Source organism: Miniopterus schreibersii, assembly GCF_964146895.1.
Source record: "Miniopterus schreibersii genome assembly, chromosome: 12".
NCBI classification, from domain to species: domain Eukaryota; kingdom Metazoa; phylum Chordata; class Mammalia; order Chiroptera; family Miniopteridae; genus Miniopterus; species Miniopterus schreibersii.
The window spans coordinates 35,913,151-35,932,235 of NC_138112.1; the positions used below are offsets into that span (position 1 = coordinate 35,913,151).

At 53.8% G+C, this 19,085-nt stretch overlaps 1 protein-coding gene across 1 annotated transcript in view; it reads right to left on the minus strand.

Annotated features, from left to right (window-relative positions):
* Positions 1–4,415: 4,415 nt before the first annotated feature.
* Positions 4,416–19,085, minus strand: part of ARHGEF17 (Rho guanine nucleotide exchange factor 17) — a 58,149-nt gene continuing 43,479 nt past the window's right edge. Inside the window, exons 3-21 of the mRNA XM_081155707.1 lie at positions 18,684–18,866; positions 15,288–15,404; positions 14,982–15,074; positions 14,616–14,792; positions 14,301–14,351; positions 13,939–14,048; positions 13,749–13,834; positions 12,176–12,294; positions 11,608–11,821; positions 11,017–11,090; positions 10,238–10,437; positions 9,739–10,037; positions 8,981–9,230; positions 8,628–8,714; positions 8,243–8,310; positions 7,847–7,995; positions 7,236–7,410; positions 6,855–7,124; positions 4,416–5,931 (exon numbers count right to left, since the gene is read on the minus strand). Coding sequence (XP_081011833.1) covers positions 5,735–5,931; positions 6,855–7,124; positions 7,236–7,410; positions 7,847–7,995; positions 8,243–8,310; positions 8,628–8,714; positions 8,981–9,230; positions 9,739–10,037; positions 10,238–10,437; positions 11,017–11,090; positions 11,608–11,821; positions 12,176–12,294; positions 13,749–13,834; positions 13,939–14,048; positions 14,301–14,351; positions 14,616–14,792; positions 14,982–15,074; positions 15,288–15,404; positions 18,684–18,866 — 2,919 coding nt within the window. The 3' untranslated portion in view covers positions 4,416–5,734. The remainder of the gene's footprint in view (positions 5,932–6,854; positions 7,125–7,235; positions 7,411–7,846; positions 7,996–8,242; positions 8,311–8,627; positions 8,715–8,980; positions 9,231–9,738; positions 10,038–10,237; positions 10,438–11,016; positions 11,091–11,607; positions 11,822–12,175; positions 12,295–13,748; positions 13,835–13,938; positions 14,049–14,300; positions 14,352–14,615; positions 14,793–14,981; positions 15,075–15,287; positions 15,405–18,683; positions 18,867–19,085) is intronic.

Here is a 19,085-nt window from a genome sequence, read left to right on the forward strand (position 1 = left end):
AAGCACAGCCCCAGCCCCGCGCGTCACGGCCGCCGGTCCCGCCCCCGACGTCAGACTTCGGCTCGCGCCCCCCCCACTCCCTCCCCCCGCCCCCTGGGGCGGCGGAGGGGCTCCTAGTCTCCTGCTCTGCTCTGTGTCGCCATCTCTCGCATCCCCCGGAACTGCAGGGGACAGCGAGGGATGAGGCCTCCTGGACGAGCCTCTTCTGGGCGCCAAACCAAAAAAGATGCAAGATAGACTGGACGCCTGGATGCTACTCCTCATTCGGTCACCACTGCCAGTGCCAACGGGGCCCCCGACGCCCCTTCCTGGGTCTCGTTTCCCTCCTGGAAATTGGCAGCTAGGAAGAACAACTTCACCAGGTCTGTCCCTAGAAACCCCCACCTAGAGGGTGACAGAAGGCCTGGTGAAAGTGAATCTATAATGGAGGCCCACCTGGTGGCTCCTGCACATTCCTCAGGGCCCAGCCCAAATCCCCTTCCTCCAGGAGTTCTCCTGACTCCACTCTCCACTCCACCCCTCTCTGCCAGGATAGTTAGCCCTTCCTTCCAGCAGAACAGGTGACAGACACACTGCTCTCCCTTCATTACCACAAGCTGTCTCACCCTACTGAATCCCACTGTCAGCCATCAGGGTGCCCAGCAAGGCAGTGACTAGAGACTCCAGGGCACTATTCACACTGCATTCCCAACTCTGTGAATTGTGCCCCCTGAAATTGTGTGATATAGTGGGCCGGGACCAGAGGCAGTAGCTCAGCATCCAGAGTTCCCCCCACTTAGTGCCACTGGGAAGATCCCAGGTGGCCCTCCCAGGATAGCAGGGCTGGGAGGGGATGTAGAAAGCAGGGAGGGCCTCCTGCTGTGGGCAGAGGCCTGGCTGGAATCACGATAATCACAGCCCAAGACTGAGATGGAGGACCGTAAATAAGTCTGTTGGGGATAGATTATTGGGGGAGGTGAAGAATTAAAAACAAACTGAGTCATAGAATCTGAGCGTGTGAAGTGAGGGGGCAGGGAAGTTCAGGTCCCCCAGGTCCAGGAGATTCCAGGAGAATTAGACACCTGCAGAGGGAGGAGGGGGCAGGGGAGAGTTTCCATTTCTCTGGGCCATGCCCAGGTTGTGGGGGAAGGGCAGAAAGAGCTCCAAGTCACTGACAGGGCCATAGCCCCAGGCCCCTCCTATGTCAGTGGAGACCCCCAGGGCAGGAGTGGTCTCTGGCTCATATGTCCCACATCCAAGCCCACAGAGGGCACCCAGAAAGGATTCATGCTGGGCATCTGGTGAAGGGGCCAGAGCATCCCAGAACACCCTCCATTCCTGCAAATGTTTTCTTTGTAAGGGGGACTTCTATACCCCAGTTTCAAGTTCTGGAGTTCATATAGTAGCATTCATGTGCCACTCGATAGACCAAGTGGGGTCAAGCAGCACTGGCTATTAATTGGACATCCTACCGAGGGTCTAGGCCTACCTTTACTACTGGTTCTCTGTGAGGCTTTGGTCAAATCCCTTCTCTCACTCAGTTTCCCTATCTGAAAATTAGGGTTTCAAATTTGTTGCTTTAGGCAACAAATTCTAGTTTTCTATAGGAGGAGGTGGTCACCTGACTGGGCTGAGTGGTAAGGGTAGGAAGCAGTTACCTGAGCTAGGAGAAAAGATCAGGGATGAAGAGACTGAGGTGGTCCCTCCTATGGTTCTGGGGACTATGGTTGGTAACTTCTCAGGCTGCAGCTCCATAGGGCCAGGTTCCTGGGAGCTACAGCCTGCACACATCTCACCCCCGCACATTCAGGTTATGAGGGAGCCTAATTATTATTTACTACCATCCCTGACTCCTGAACCACAGTAGGCTGCAGATGGGACCCTGTCCAACAGTCTGAGAGCATCTAGCCACTATAGTGAGGAGACAGGGAAGAAGCTGTGGAGGCCACAAGAGATTTAGATTGGCTTTTTATGGAGCTTGGAGAACCACAGGCTGGAGAACAGACCATTCTCAGAATCACAGGCTTTTAAAACTCCTAGTATCTCAGATGGACCCACAGATTCTTAGCATTACAATCTCTGAGCTCAGGGACTTCAGAGACCATCTCCTTGAACCTCTCATAGTGCAGTGAGCCCAGAGAAAACCTGTCCTTCATCCTAGGTGGCACAGCACAAGGCCCAGTAAGCTGGAATGAGCTGTGATGGTGATCAGAGGCAGGAGCATGGGCTCCATGTCCCACTGAGGCTCTGCCTGGGTGTGGATCCTGGGTTACAGGATCAGAGGCATGAAGTGTTGTTTGCAAGGATTCGGAGTATGTGTCAGCCTCTGGGGTTGTGGACCAGGAACAGTGGCACCCTCTGCTGGCTGCACTGGAATTCTAACATGGGAAGGGGTGTTCATACTTAAATTTCAGTCCTCTGTGCCTGGCTAACCCCCAGCTGGCCCGCTTAGAAGGTAGGCTGCCCTCTTATGTTTGTGCCTTAGCTCCAGGGGGAGAGTGAGCTTGGTTTTAGGAGGAACCGGGCCTAGGAGGCAAGGGCGGGGCTCAGCCTAGAGCAGGGCAGAAACTGAGCTGGGGCTGACTGGGTCTTAGGGTTAGGTTCAGTCGCATTTAGGTCCAGATACTGGCTTGGGTCTGGAATCCCACTGGGGTTGGGCTTCTATGTAACACAGATAGGGGTCAAGTCCCAGTTCTGCCACTGCTAGGCTATGTGGCCTTAAGCAAGTGGCTTTACCTGAGTGCAAGCTCACCTACCCAGGATGTTGTGAGGATCTACTCACACCCCATGTTGGGGTCACCTGCTTCTTCCAGGCACTGGGCTCAAACACCAGGGCTGTTCCCTCTCCTCCTACACCCTCAATGTTTGCCCCGTGTCCTCCCCACAACCTGGCACCTGGGCTCTGTCCCCATTTATTCCTGCTTGCTGTCTTCCTCCACAGTTCAGCCCTGCGGTCTACCTCTGACCCAGCTTGCGTTCGCCAGGCAGGACTCCTCATCAGCCATAATGGGCCCAAAATAGCACTTCCCCTTGCGCTTCCTGCAATCTGGCCTGCGGCTTAAGGTCTATGAAGACAAAAGAAAGACTTGGTACTTGGCAGGCATGCGAAAGATGTGAAGGGCTCTCAGAGGTCACCCATGTCCAGAGAGGACCGACACCTGCCTAGGGTCACACAGTGATGGGAGGCCAGAGCTGAGGCTTAAGACCCCTTGGTCCCCATCTTCTTCCCAGGTTCCACCCAGGCCTAAGCCAGGCCTTAGCCATATTTGCCGCTCCTTTTGCCAAGCCCTCTGGACCTACAGACTAATGGCCCTGATTTGAGGTGTGTACCAGGGCTCCTAGCCCTGTGCTTCCTGAATTCTAAGGGTCACTTTCTTACTTTTCTGACCACAGGAAACCTTCCTGCCTGGACTCTCTATACCTGCACCTGGCCTCAATACTGCCTTGTTGTGTGACCTCAGGTAAATCCCTGCACTTCTCTTTGCCCCATCTTCCCCACGAGGAAAATGTCCACCTAAACCATGCCCTCTGTCCCTAGCTCAAGGGACACTTGGAGAACCCCTTTGGAGAAGAGATGGCTTTTGGTCCTCTCTCCTGTCCTCAGAGGTACCAGTCTGAGGAACATGAGCCAGATACCTCATGAGTGACTGAAGTGTACACCAGTTTGCAAAGCATGAGCCTGCACTTCCCCTCTACCAGAAATTTTTGTAAAGTGTTAATGGTTGAGGTTGGAAAATGTTCAAGTGCATGTTTAGCAGAGCAGAGGCATGACCTGTCCTTTTCCAGTGGTCACTGTCTTGAGTCTAACGGGTAGGTCCTGGTGGTAATAGCTCTGACCCGACAGACCTGCCCCATGCTGTTGGCCTTTGCATTCTTTTGTCTGACTTAATGACACACTTCTTTGGACCAGAAATCAGACAGACTTGGATTCTACCCCAGCTCCAAAGCCTGAACTCACCCTGGCCTCTGTCAGATTCCCCAGCCTCAAATGAGGCTTTGCTGAGGTCTCCTGGAGGAGGGATAGACAGACTCACTAGCTGACTAGTTTTTTACTTGCAGTGTGTGTCAGCTTCAGACTCCCAAGCCCCATCTCAGATCCACTGACTCAGGAGCTGAGGGGAGCCTGGGAACGTGTATTTACATGGACATATAATTTATGTCATGCTTTATATTTACTCATGAATCTAAAGGATTCTAACATGTAGCTCTGGTTACAAAGCAGTGGTCTAGCACATTCCTTGTTTTCCTGATGAGGAAACTGCAGCCCTGACAGGCAGTGACCTGCCCAGGATAACACAGCAAGTCAGTGGCAGCCTTGCCATCCCAGCACTTGGAGGGTCTCTGAGGCCTCCCTTCTGCGCAAGTGAGTGGGTGTCGGGGAGCCCATGCAGCTGGGGAACCCTTAGGCCACTTGGGCTACCGATGGGGAAAAGTCACTTGATGTTTCTATTTATTGACTTTAAAATTCATCATCCAAAGAAAGTTAATACATGACTGTTTGGTAGCAAGAGAAACATAATCTAAGACCGCAATGACCCACTCACCCCAAACAAAAACAGAACCAAACAAACCCCATCTGAAACCAGACCTTTGGAGCAGTAGCTGAAGAAGCAAGGGGGCTGGAGCTCAGACTGGCTCCTGTAGTCCAGGGGCAGGGGAGAGGCTGCCCTCGAGTGATTCCCAGTTGAAATGGCCATGTCCAGCCCCTTGATTTTGGGCATCCTTCCTAGAGGGGCTGCCCCTGGCAGGAGGGGTGTGAAGAGAGAAATTCAGTGGTCAGAGTGAGGGGGCTCCTAGGTCCACCCTCCTAAGGTGACCGTATGTGCCAGTGCATGAGACACAGGGGCTGGGGGGTGACTGTGAGGAGAGCAAGGGCCCTTTTCTCTTCCCTGCTCAGGCCAGGAGAGAGCCCTGTCCAAGGCCCCATCAGTGTTCCCGAGGTTGAAAACCACTAAAGGCACTGCCAATAAACTAGGAAATGCCAAGGCCTGGGGAGGCCTCCCAGATGGGAGTCACTGTCCTCCTAGTTGTCACCTTGTTCTGGATGACTGAGGGGACTTGGTCCTTGGTTCTGGATACTGCAGGGTGGCCCAATCAGGATGAGGCTGTGGAAAGTGTGTTAAGAGGCAGTGTTTTAGTGCCCTGAACATGCAGTGTGTGTGTGTGTATGTGTGTGAGCATGTGCATGTATGTAATAAGGGGGGATTGGTCCCTCCAGGAAGGCTTGGTTAGGGTCCTGGGTGGCCCCCCAGGGCAGGAATAGGGTTTTTTTCCTTCTGTCATTTCCTCTAATCACTCCCTGCCCTAGGTCATTGCATAAATAAGTGCTTGGGAAGGTACACATCTAAAAAGAAACATAAATACTGTACATGGGAAAGGATTCCATTCCCCAGCCCTCCCGCTGCCCCCAGAAAACCCTCCAAATATTGCACATGGCCCTCCCCAGCCCTGTGGGGTCCAGGCCTTGCCATGTCTTTGGTAGAAGCTCCAGGGACAGAGGTCCTAGGTAGCCCTCATGTCCCCCGCCCAGCCCCATCATGACTGGGAGCACAGGAGCAGCCAGAGGGTCAGGAAAGGTGTTGGCCCGCTGGCCAGCAGGTGTTCCATCAGAACGCTTCCACGGAGACGGGAGGAGCCCATGTAGGCATGGGTGCGCCCTGGCCGGACACTCCTGGGCAGAGTCTGCGTGTGGGTTAGGAAGAGGCAAGCAGGCTGAGGGCAGGTGGGCGGCCAAGTCCTTAGCCTACGGACAGGGTCACACCCTCCACAGGAGGAGGTGGTTTGTGCTGTCGTCACGGCCCACGGTCTCGCTGCTGCTGCCCCCCCCACTGCTGAGTCTGAAGTCCTCATAGCCGTCACCTCCACTGATAACCAGCATTTTAGGCCTGGCTGAGGTGGGTCCTCGGTGCCGAGGGGAGTCCCGGTGCTCCAGTGATGGCAGCTTCTCGGGGCCTGGGGGGAGAAGGGAAAAGATCTGTTCGCCTGGGGCGACCGGTGGCTGCACCGCCCCGTCTGGGCCTACGCTCCGTACCCCAGAAGATAGGAAGACAGACATACACACTTGCTGTGGGGGATCCCACTTCCTGTTAGCCAAGAACTTACTATTTGGAAAGAAATGCCCACTTCCTGGCAGTTGGACAACTTCCTACCTCCTGCCTGTACTTTCCAGGCAGGAGTGACCTAACTTCCCAGGGCCGCACACTTGCTGTCTCTCTTGATCACTGCACACACACTGGCTTCCTCATGCTCGTTTCCTGCTTCCAATGGCCCCTTCCCAGTTAGGCAGCTTAGGTCTTCTCCGCACCCAGACAGCTCCCAACCGAGGCTGCCCTGTTCCTGATTCCTACAGCCACTTCCTCGTGGGAATACAGTTTCCTGCCCTGCCAAGGCAAGATTTTGCTAAATATTGCCTCCTTGATGACATAATTTCCCATTATGTTTCACTTTCCAATTTTCACAGTCCATTTCCTGTCCTAGCTGCCACTCTTATGTTGCTTCTATTTCCTGCTCTGCACATCACTTCCTGCCCTAAACACTTATCATTCCTAGTCGTTTTATTTCCTGTTGTATAGATCTCTGCCTGCAGTGCCATATTCTAATTCTTAGCTTATAGTTCACTCCCTGTCTCCCATGACACCTCTCTGGACAGAATTTTACACACACACACACACACACACACACACACACACACACACACACCCCATATCCTATTAGATTTTATTTTGGGGTTTCTATAGCCCACTTCCTGTAATAGATGCCACTTCTAGCTCTGTATTACACTGTTCCTTCCTCTTAAACCTCTTCTGGCAGGACAGCGGGAAGTCCTAAACCCAAAGTCCAGGACCCCTGCGGTGGGGCAGTCCACACAGACGCACCTGTGTCCGGTGGAGGTGGGGGGGTTGAGCAGAGAAGGTTAAAGCCATCTGGTAGCTGGACAGCAGCCAGGAAACGGACATGGCCGGTGTGTCCCTGGCCTAGGCCAGCAGGGCTGAGGGGTGCTCGCGGGCAGCTGACAGTGCTGGGCGAGGTGGGCATGGTGAGCACGACCCCGGCGCTGGTGCCCACCCACAGCAGCTCCTCACACACCAGCAGCGCTGTGATCCTCAGGCAGGCAGCCTTGTGCTGCCGGATGATGGCGTCTGAGCCTGGGATGGGAGACACACCAGAGCTGAGTCTCGGTCCTGGCCCTGGCTCAGCCTCAGTGATGGGGCAAAAAGTCTCCGAGGGAAGTGACAGTGGTAGACTGAGGTCACTACCTGCCAGCATCCTGTGCACAGGAGGTGTGACGTCTACCTCCGCCAGCTGCTCAAAGGTGTCTGGATGGTAGAGACACACGTGGGCACTACCTTTCAAAGTCACCCACACACCCAGGCTGGAGTCCACCATGCAAGCCACGCTGCGGCTGGAATCCTGCCCCACGCAGAATGTGTGCTGGGGAGGGAGAGGGTTAGAGAGCACATGGGTGACTGGCAGGCCTGCCTTCCCTGGCTCCTCCCTGACTGTGCTTCACCACCAGTACCCATCCCTCCCCCCTTATAACCCACACTAAATCTCCAGAAAGCCCACCCGGACCGACAGCAAAAGCAGCCTTGCTCCTTGGTCTGGGTAATTAATCTATCCAAGCTTTCACCCGAGCCTCCCCACTTAATCCTCAGGAATTAAAAAGGAGGTGCTCTTCCCCCATGAAATTTGAGTGATTTAATGATCAGAGAATTTCAAAGCTTGAAGGGTTTTAAGAGCAATCATTGGCCCCTCCCTGGACACCTGGATACTTTTTTACACCCCCCACCCCAAGTCTCATCTCCCTCTCTCATAGGCCTAGGCTCACCCTAGTCCATTTCCCCCACACATCCACCCCCATCGCTACCTCTAGCTGCAGAGTATCAGGGTTGAGGACCAGGACTCGGTTCTGGCAGCCACACCATAGCCGCCCACCCACAGACACCATCTTGGTGATGGGGCTCCCCTGAGCTCCCAAGGTCACAGATTTGAAGTTCTGGGGGTCCCAGAAACGACCTGGAGTGGGAGTGAGGTATAGAAAACAGCAAATTCAGTTCAGTATTGCATTTGAGCCTCACCCTCTCCTGAAATGAGGTGCTAACAACCCCATTTAAAAATGAGGACACCAAGGCCCAAAGAGGGCCTGGGAGCTGCCCAAAGCCATAGTTCTAGACTCACGTCCCTAAGGCCTCAGCCTCTCTCGGGAGAGAGCTCCAACACCAGCAAGGGGCTCCAGGGGGTTGGGGGAGGGCTGGGAACTCACCTGCTTCTCTTTGGTAGACCACTAGTTCCCCATTAGCCAGAGACACAAACACCTGGTTACTCAGATACCTAGGCAGGGGAAAGGAGGAGTCGGGCTTCAGGAGACCAAAGTAGGTCACCTGGGGCCAAGGAAATCACAGATAAAATGGCTATGGTTCCCAACAGACCACCTCTCCAGGTGAGAAAGCCTGAGTCTATGGAAGGGTAGTTACTTGTCCAGGGTCACACAGTGTGTGAGAGGCACAGCTAGCCTCAGGCCAAGCCTCTGGCCTCCAGCCTCCAAAGAAAGGAAGGGCCTGTAGAGCAGGAGGACCCAGGTGAACAGAAGGAAGTGTGCATGTGCAGCTGATGGGGTTAGGACAGGAAGGGCCACCCAGGGACCTTACAGGATGCAGGTCACAGAGGCTGCGTGCTGGAGCTTCATGCTGTTCCTTCGATCACGGATGCTGTCGGAGGACTGGTACACGTGGACACTGTGGATCAGGGTGCACACTTGTGACAAGTGCTTGGGCACATCAGTGCCTGGAGTCATCCCTCTACCTCTTAATCTCCACCACCATCTCCTCCATGGCAGGTGCCTGCCCAAGATACTGATCCCGCAGCCTCCCTGTGGGCTTCAGACCCACTGGCAGCCCTGAGGTTTGACCCAAAGCCCTCCTGCTTTAGGAAACCTTATGATTCCCAAAGCTCAGAGCTTGGGGTTCTGGCACTGTGACCCCAGCTCCTTCTGTGTCCCTACCAGCCATCCTCAGTGCCCAGCCACACGGAGCTCTGATAGGCCTCAGGGTCAACACTCAGCAGGTCCTCGAGGCTGCCCCGGGTGAAGGAGCCACGGCTGGAGCGGCGAAGGGCTCGCCCATCCATTGGGCTGGTGCCACAGGGTCCGCCAGGCCCGAAGGAGCCAGAGAGTGGCAGGAAGCCAGGTTCCTGCTCTTCCTCTGAACTGGTTGTCTCTGCCGTGGCCTCCTTGGAGCTTGGGGTCTCCTCATCTGAGGGAGACAAAGGTCTCTATTTCCATTCCCCTCTTCAGGCCTGAGCCTTGGTATCTTTCTAGGCCTCAATCTCCCCTCAATTCATCCCTCTTGGCAGTGTCCCTCCAGAGGACCTTCCACAGCTGTTCTCCCCAACCCCAAGGCCTCTGCATCAGCTCAGGCCTCGTTACCCTGCTCACTGACAGCTTAGTGCTACAGGCTCCTAGTCCTAGCCTAGCCCCCTCCAATCTGCCACCATACCACGGACAAAGGGATCAGCCACTCCACAACCTACTCCATCTTCTTTAACTCATCAGTCATTCTAGGATCTGGTCTGATTGTCCCATTGCCCCCTGGGTCCTTAGTGTCATAGCCCCTACCCACCTTGCTGGCCCCCACTGCTCTGTGTGCTGACATCCTGAGACTTGATTCCATGCCTTTGCTTACATGGGTCCCTCCTCACCCTGGGGCTACCCCCTCCTCTGGGCAGTCCACCCTGCCTGACAGCCCCAAGCTGGGTACTCACTGCCAAAGCTAGAGGAGATGGTGGACCGGCTGGCCTGGCTCTGCAGGGTCCCGGAGGGGCTGGGTGAAGACTCATCGTCCGAGTCACTGTCAAAGGGCACCAATTCCGGGCGGGGATCACCCTCGGTGGGGCCTGGTGCCATCTCGAGGCCTGATCCAGCAATGGAGATGTGTAGGCAGGGTTGGGGCCCTGACTCTGCCAGAATCCCTGCTTCCTCGTCTGTGGCCTCGACTTCCAGTTCTGGCCCAGCAGGCTCTGGTGCTGACTCCTGGGGGGTCCTCAGCGATGAAGGCCGCTCCCTGGGAGACCAAGGGGTGGGGATGAGAGCCCCTAGGAGCCCAGGCTCAGCCCCACTCCCTGGCAAACCTACCAGGCCCCACACCATGGACACATCCTCCAGGCCCCACCTACATCCTATGGATACACCCACAACCACAACCACTAGGGTGTGTAGAAGGCAGGACTCAGTCCAGCAGCCCTGCCTACTGAGGAGCCTTACCGTTGGCTGCGGGGCTGCAGGCCTGGCACCGCCCCAATGCAGAGGATGCGAGCAGAGCAGACAGCGATGCAGGCCTCCACATCAGGCTCAGCGTGCAGGCTCAGCAGGCACACCTGGCCCACGTAGCCGTCACTGTTGCACACCCATACCTCTGGTGAGGGCTCTGGGCAACTGCTCAGGGTTGGGGCTGCACACGAGAACTGCAAAAGGCACCAATGGACAGGGGAAGGAGAATGGAGGAATCGCTACAACTCCCCACCAGGGGGACAGGGGAGGCAGGACCATGTGGTTGTGTACAGATTCCCAGCACACCCCTCTGCATGTGTGTACATGTACAGCACACATGATACTCTTTACACATCAAATGCACACACACCTGTGATACAGGTATCCATTCATTCATGCACACAGATATACACCCGAATATGTTCCAATTTTAGTATATGTGTTACCGAAGTGAGCACTATGCCCTGAATATGTAATGTATATGCACGTAACAAATGTGAAAATGATAACTTTTGTACATATGTATGCACTCATACAAGCACATAAGTTAGACACCTTCCAACTGTACAGCCTTTGTTCACATGCACATAGACATGTATGAACATAGCCATATGCGTGTCCACATGTGTGTGCAGAGAGAGCTGTATACTCACAGATATAGGGAGCAGTTGCAATAGTTAAGACATGTATGTAACATACACAAAACAGAAACATATGAACAATGCTGGTGTTGAATATGTGCACCCACGTGACCCAGGTACATACACACACACCTGCATGCCACTGCGTGTTTTCATGATGGGGATGGCCTTCAGGAACTCAGGGTCTAGACAGCTCTTGCTGGATGCTACAGTGGAGATGGACAGGCATTGCTTAGCATCCACCTCATCCTGGTTCCTGACCTTGCCCATTTCCCTTCCTCCCCTGCCCCTCAGGGTCTCTTGAGGGAGAAGAAGGTTGTAAACTGTGCCCTGCTTGTCCCTGGCCTTAAGTTCCTATCTGTACGATGTGGGAAGTAGACCAAGAGGCCTCTAAAAATCATCTAAGCCATGGACCTTGATCAACAGCTTTCCCTGATCCAGGCTTCCTCCAAGTGTGTGTGTAGAGATGAGGGGTTCCTGCCATCCATTCCCACAATGGGGCCCCAGACTTAAGCTGACCCTCTATCCATGGGATCCCCTCCCTGCCAGGAGGCCCTGGGGAAGCCCTATGTTTTACTGCAGGAGTCTATCAGCAGGGATTGGAGCACAGGGCATGGGAGTCCTGAAATTTCTGGCTCCCAATGTCTTAGACAGCCGAGATGCTGCCCACTGCCCACTGCCCAGAAGTTCTGGGAGGAGGTGCCAGCATGGGCCCTGGCTTACCCAGCTTCCTCTTGGCCTCATCGAAGGCCTGCTCAAAGCCAAGGCGGGCATCAGGGTGGGGGAACTCAAAGATGAAGGAGTCAGTGCCCTCAGGCCTCGTGGTACACAGCTCTAGCTTGGTTGGGGGGAAGGACAGTGCATAGCACAGCGCCTGCTTCTCTGACAGGTCCCGGTGCATGGCGGCCGAGAGGTCCCGAAGTGCATCGTCCAGGCTCTGTGGGGAGGAAGGCCCAGGCCTCAGGCCCTAACATCTCCCCACAGCCTGCTCCTGCCCTGGGGATGAGGGTAGGGACCGGCCTCTCTCCTCACACAGAAAATGGGACTCTGTCTCTCCTCTTAGACCAAGAGGAAGTCTGGATTCCCCCACAGACAGGACGGGCCCTCTCTCCTCCCTCAGCTGGGGATGGAACTGTGTCTCTACCCTCAGGCTTGGAACACATAGCTTCCCTCCGATGGGGTTAGGCTATGTTTTCCCCCTTAGATAAGTGACAGGGATGTCCTCTCTTTCAGACAGGATCAGGGAACCCCCACCAGCAACTGGGGGCAGCCTCAGGCAGAGGACACAGACCTGGTGGGGGAAGCCAAGGCTCTCAGAGAGCTTGCTCATCTGGCCCAGGGTAGTCAAGTCCTCGTCTAGGCGGCTGATGGCCTTCTGGATGCTCTCTCGATTGGTGGCTTGGGATGCCCCTGGTGGGGATAGAGGAAGGCCATGGACAGATTCAGAAACAAACAAGGTCAAGTTTGGGCAAACACTCCTCCCTTCATCACACAACTTGCAGCTGGGTGTGAGAAGTGGTCTGACAAACAGCTCGTAAATCCCAAGTGCCCAGGAACAGTTAGCGGGCAGCAGGAAGAAAAACCCCAGGCCTGAGAGCAGGGGGCTGGGCCTAAGTCAGAGCTACACAGCACAGGATGTTGGGCCCCTGGAGAACCCCCTGGAAGAGCACAAAGAATAAACAGCAGGCGCCTCTGCAGATTATGCAGGCACCAGCTGACAAACTGGCCTGCTGCAGTGGTGCAGCCTCCCTCGCAGCGTCGGGCAGGCAGAGCCTCGGGCAGTCCAATTTGCTGACTACAGGACTCAGTTCCTCCACAAAGGAGGGAGCAATGAGCTGATGTCCTGGATTTCCCTGGTCCTATACTGTACCTGACCATTGCCAAGTAGCTGGCCCCAGAGGCCAGCTCAGCATCCCCCATGTACCGCACTGCCTGGCTGGGGGTGCACATAAATGGGCAGCGTAGACAGCGGTGGAGTGTACTAGACAAGCCAGGGCTGGGGACATCTTCTCCTTCTGAGGGAAACTTCCCCATAGCTCTCACAGCCTGGGCAGCTATGTTTTCTTCCACATGACCCTGCCCCATGCGTGGCCATAGCTGATTGGACCAGGGCTGGACACCTAAAGATAGTCATTTTATCGGCTGGCCTGTTCTCTAGTGAGAAGAAATGAATTGAGCCAATAATCAACTTGGATTCCTACATTGGGGCCTATGTGGGGCAGGCCTGGGTTCACCTAGGGGCAGAGCGAGCCCCTTCCTCACCTTGGAGACCACCCCAGGTAAGCTTGGGGACAGAGGCTGAGCCTGAACTGCCTGATAGCTCAGAGGTACCCACACCACCATTCTACACCAACCACCCCACTGAATAAGATGAACTGTGGGTCCTGGAGCAACTAGGCCCAGAACTGAGGAAGAAAGGCTGATACAGAGAAGGGCATGAAGGATCACGGGAGTTATGAGGAAGCAGAGAAAGCTGAGAGCAGTGAGAGGAACAGGCAGAGAGATGCTGGACCAGAGCCGTGCCCCACCATCTAATATGAGGCGCTTAAATGAGTTTGTGCAGAATCAATGGCTAATAACAGTATGTCTGTGGCTCCATGTACCACCCCAGCCCCACCTGCCAGCCTAGGTTAGGTCCCTGCCCAGTCAGAAGGTGGTCTTCGTGGACAGGTCCTGGTCTGGCTCTGCAGATGCCAACTGGATCTCGTGTGCCAGCCCCCTTATACTGGATGGGAAAGTGAGGACCCAAAGCAGAAAGGCAGATGGATAGGTAGCCAGCCTGGCCATAGCTCAAACCCACCAGGAGGGCTTCTCAAAGGAAGACCCCAACACCCAGAACCCCAGGCAGACATGAGGTAGCCCACCTTTGATGATGTCTGCATCTTCCAGCGGCAGCTTCCACAGCAGCTTGTATTTGCTGGCTGTGTCAATGACGCTGGCTGCAGTGTACCTGTGGGGAGCCAAGGGGTGCTCTGGTCAGGGCAGGGGAGTGGGGCCCAGTGGGGACAATTGCTCCCCACTTTCCAAGCCCCCCCACTCCACCCAGCCACTCACAGGCTCATGGAGCTGCGCCGCAGGGAACCTGACTTGCGCTTCAGGGTAGTGCAGATGATGAGGTCCGTGAACAGGAAGAGGGACCGGTCCTTCTTGCCGCCGACCGCCTTCTGTGGGGCCCGAGGCAGGATTCAGGCCCAGAGGCCCACCCTCCTGCCCACAGTGCCCAAGGGGACAGCCAGGCCCAGGGAGGGGGGAGGACTCTCTCCCAGCTGCCCAGAGGCACAAGGCAGAGTTGGGATGGACCCAGGGCTCCTGTTGGGGTGGAAGAGCAGGGAGAGCCATGGGCAGCGGATATGAGAAGTGTGAACAAAGTCGGTGTCGGGGTGGGACAAGCAGGCAGGCAACAGGACACTTCTTACCACTTCAATGACCATCTCCTGCCTCAGGAACCGCCGCATAGGGGCCTGGAGCTGTGGGGCAGGAGGTACAAGGTGTCTTGCAGGCCAATTGTTAATCCCCACCCCCTCCCCAGACCCCGGGCAACCCCTTGGCCCCACTCTATGGGCCCGGCGGTGGAAGCAACATCCCATCCACCCTCCTGACACAGTCAGGCCGCAGACACTTGGCCAGAGAAAGATGTGGAAGAAGAAGGGTGGACACCACTGTGGAAGTGGACACGGCCACAATTCCAGGTGACCATGGATGGACACAGGCATGGGCAGGGCGGCACGTACATCCTCCATGCCCTCGATGTGAGCCTCGATCTCCTGCAGCACACGGGCGTGCCGTTCTGCCTCCTCGGCACTCCGCACGCCCTTGTTGATGCGTTCAGCCACCTCCTTGATGTTCCGCTGTGCGTCCAGCAGGAGCGGATGGTCCGGGTGGTCCTCAGGGGTGTGCTTCAGGAGGTCCTGGGATGGGAATGGGAACCAGATCTGTCTGTTTAGCTGCCCTGCTGGGCCCTGGTGCCCCACGCTGACTCTGAAGCAGGAGGGAGGGACGATGGGTAGATGTCATAGAGGACTTCCTTTCCTACCTAACCCCTGGGGACCCAGCCTCAGAGCCCCCTGCATCCCCACATGCCTCCAGGCCTTACCCACCTTCACCAGAAGCTCATAGCGTGGGATCCGCTGCACGGGCTTGATCATGAGATCTGACAGCGCCTGCTTCTCCTTGTTCTCACGCATGCTTTGCTGAAATCCCAAACAGGGCGGTTGGGCAGCCGTGGGAGGTAGGACATGCAAAGAAGAGACTGCCCAGGGACTGGCCCCCAGAAAGCCCCTCTAGTTCAGCCCGAGTTGACCCACTGGCGAGGGCTGTGGTGCCCAGGCTGGGAGCTCCTGGGGTCCCCAAAGCTGGCCCAAGGTGAGGGTGGCTTCCATCCCCTCAGCCCTGGCCAACAGTACCTCTAGGAACTTGAGAAAGGCAGGCCTCGCCTCCTTAGCCACACGCACGGCATCCTTGGCATTGAGAAAGTTATCAATGTAGGCAGAATAGATGTTGACCAGGACATCCTTGGAGAACTGTAGGTGGAGACACAGGTTGGGAACCCTCAAGGTAAGGCACGTGCTTTTGCGTTCAGTGTTATGTTGCATGTGTGACTGTGTGATAAGGTGTGTGCATATGCACAGATATACACACGTGTATCTTATCCATGTGTGTGTATGCCATGTCTGTACGTGTACCTGGATGTGTCCTGTGAGCTCAGACCAGGTTCTCTCACTTCTGACTGGGCATTTCTTTTTTTTCCTCTCTTTTCTTTTATTTAATTAAATTAATTATTTACAGTTTCTTTATCTTTATTGTTAAAAATATTACAGATGTCCACTTTTTACCCCCATTGATCCCCTCCACCCCACATCCATCCCACCTCCAAGCCCTCCCCAGACCAGTGTCTGTGTCCATGAATTATGCTTATAAACGTATCAGTTTTTGGATTAATCTCTCCCCACCCACTCCCCCCACCCAGCCTTCCCTCTGAGATTCCTCAGTCTGTTCCATGCTTCCATGTCTCTGGATCCATTTTGCTCATCAATTTATTTTGTTTATTATATTCCACATATAAGTGAGATTATGTGGTACTTGTCTTCCTCTGACTGGCTTATTTCACTTAGCATAAGACTTTCTAGTTCCCTCCATGCTGTCCCAAAGGATAAGAGATCCTTCTTTTTTATAGCTGCATAGTATCCCATGGTGTAAATGTCCCACAGCTTTTTTGTCCACTCATCTACTGATGGGCACTTGGGCTGTTTCCAGATCTTAGCTATTGTAAATTGAACTGCTATGAACATAGGGGTGCATATATTCTTCCTGATTGGTGTTTTGGGTTCCTTAGGATATATTCCTAGAAGTGGGATCACTGGGTCAAATGGCGGGTCAATTTTTAATCTTTTGTGGAACCTCCATACTGTTTTCCATAGTGGCTGCACCCATCTGCATTCCCACCAGCAGTGTACTAGGGTGCCCTCTTCCCCACATCCTTACCAGCACTTGCAGTTCATTGATTTGTTGATGGAACCATTCTGACAGGTGTGAAGCGATACCTTATTGTGGTTTTAATTTGCATCTCTGATGATTAACAATGTTGAGCATTTTTTCATATGTCTCTTGGCCATCTGTACGTCCTCTTTGGGGAAGTGTCTATTTAGGTCCTTTGCCCATTTTTAATTGGACTGTTTGTCTTCCTTTTGTTAAGTTGTATGAGTTCCTTATATATTTTAGATATTAACCCTTTATCAGATGTGTTGCCAACTGTGCATTTCTATCCCTTGGTCTCCAATCCCAACTCCAGCCAGGCAGGTCTCCCACCTCACTCTCCTCTGAGTTACACAGACTTGTTCTAGCTGCTTGTCCTTTGCTCATGTAATTCTCTCCACTACGAATGCCCTTGCCCCATCCAAGTCTCATCCATCCTCAGGCAGAACTGAACTCCAGTTCTGCTTCCTCCAGGAAGCATTCTGTCCTTACTAGGGCTCTGCCTGGAACTACATCTGGTCTCTGGCCTCCCTTGATCCTCAGGACTAGTTTTCCCTTTCCAAGGAGATAGGTGCACCCCTCCCACCCAGTCACACCCCGCTCAGGGAAGGGCACACAGATGGTGGCTAATATCTGTTGGCTGGCTGGCAGCTGGGCTAAATGTGGGGGTTCTTGGTCAGAAGCCCTGGCTGGGAGTTAGGAAACCCAGTTCCTGTTTCAGTGGCACCATGGATGGAGTAGGTGACCTATGGTGGTGTTTCTAGTCCCCCTCTGAGCCACCAAGCCCATGTGCCTTGTCCCCCCTTCCCAGCTCTGCAGGTGTGCTTCAGGGCAGAGGCTGAAGCAGCTCAGGAAGGAAGACTGTCCTCACCAACTGTCCCCCATCCTGGGACAGAGCACCCTATGCTGACCTCTCCCTGGGGGCCAGGGCTTCTTTTGTAGTCCATGGTCAGCATCAAGATCTGAGTGACATTGAGGGTGGGGATGGGCCGGAGACATCAGCACTCAAGCTGGGGTCCCATCACCTCCAGACCGAGGTTTTCATCACATTGGTTTTAGGTCAGTAGGGACCTTTTGAGACTTTCTTAGGCCCAAGGACCACCCACATCATCACAAACACATGAAAACACACCCACATCCCACACAAACAGATAAGTTCTTTTTTTTGCTAGTACAATTTTTGGAAAGAGTTTTATAATTTTGCTTTTTGAAATTATGTGGCTCTGACTAACCACTTAGTTTGCATTTGGCTATAATTTATTCATCTTCATCATGCATTCCTGGGAATTCTGGCAAAGTAACAAAATGTAACTTAAATTTTTCAAATGTAATAGAATTCTTATAAATGAATTCTAAATTTAACAAAGAAAATGGCATGTTATGTTTTACAGACATTTGGCTAAATATTTACTAGTTTTGCTTTTGCAGTTCCTTTTGAGTTTTGTTGCCAATCCCTTTTCAAAGATCCCAGTTTTCTATTGTAGGATCTTTTTATTTTTATGAGCATTTATTTGAGCCAAACTGATGACATATGCCAGGGAGCAGGATTGGAAAGCTTGCAGGGGGAGGGTGACAGGGAATAGAGGGTGGGATAGGGCATGAGCTCTAGAACCAGGTTTCTGGGGGCTGAATCCTGCACCCCTTGCCAACTCTGACTTTGATCAGGTCATCTTATCTCTTTGCCACAGAGTCATCAACTTTAAATTCAGGGTAATAACAGCACCTTCTTTCTAGAGTTGTTGATATATACAAGGTGGGGCAAGAGCAGGTTTATGGTTGTTCATATGGAAAATAATGCAATAATTAATAAGTAATAACACAAGATCAAACTCTATGTTTCGCGTACTCACAACTGTAAACCTACTTTTGCCCCACCCTATATATTGTATTTAGACTAATGCCTAGCACATATTAAGTGCCAAATAGTTAGCTATTATTATTGAAATATCTGATGGAGAAAAGAGCTAGTGAGGTAGGAGCTGAGGTCTAGCATCCCTTTGAGGTCTGGGGCAGCGTCGGCACTAGTTCAGGGTCAGGACTAGGGTAAGTCAGTGCCAGCAACTTGAGTTAGACCCAGGATCAGGTTGGTATCTGGTTGGGATTAGGGTCCACACCAGAATCCAGCCAAGCCCTGGGGTTGGGCAATGTCCAGGTTCAGGTTAGCCCAGGGTCTGGGGTCAGTGTTAGTGTCTGGTCAAGATCTGGGATTATATCTGGGATTAGAATCAGTGTCCAGGTGAAGTGGAGTGAGGTGGGGTGAGGGGTCCACAGCAGCAGCCAGCCCTGTCTAGGAGGGGCCTGAGATTGTAGGAAGCAGGGCCACTCACCGACTGGATGAGCAGGTCTCCCACCTTCTGCTGGGCGTGCCAGGTCTGCACGCAGTGCCGCACCTGCTCTAAGAACTGCTCATGGTGTTCCAGGAGCTCCGGAATCTGGTCAAAAATCTCATCCACCAGTGATGGGTCACACAGCAAGGAGTTCTCTGGCTGCTTCAGTGGCTGCATGTAGCCCTGCAGGACACATGAGGTCAGTGCAGGTCCCCTTAAAGAGATGGCACCCCAACCCATTGGCATAGGTGCACACAGTCACCCAGTCCTGCAGCTCAGTGGCTTTGCCTCCTGGATCTACTTCATTACACTTGGAGCTCTAGGAGGGAGATAGGAAGACTTATTCCCATGCCCCTCACTGCATAGCCCAGGGCCTGGCAGAAGGGCGTGAGGGGGCTCAGG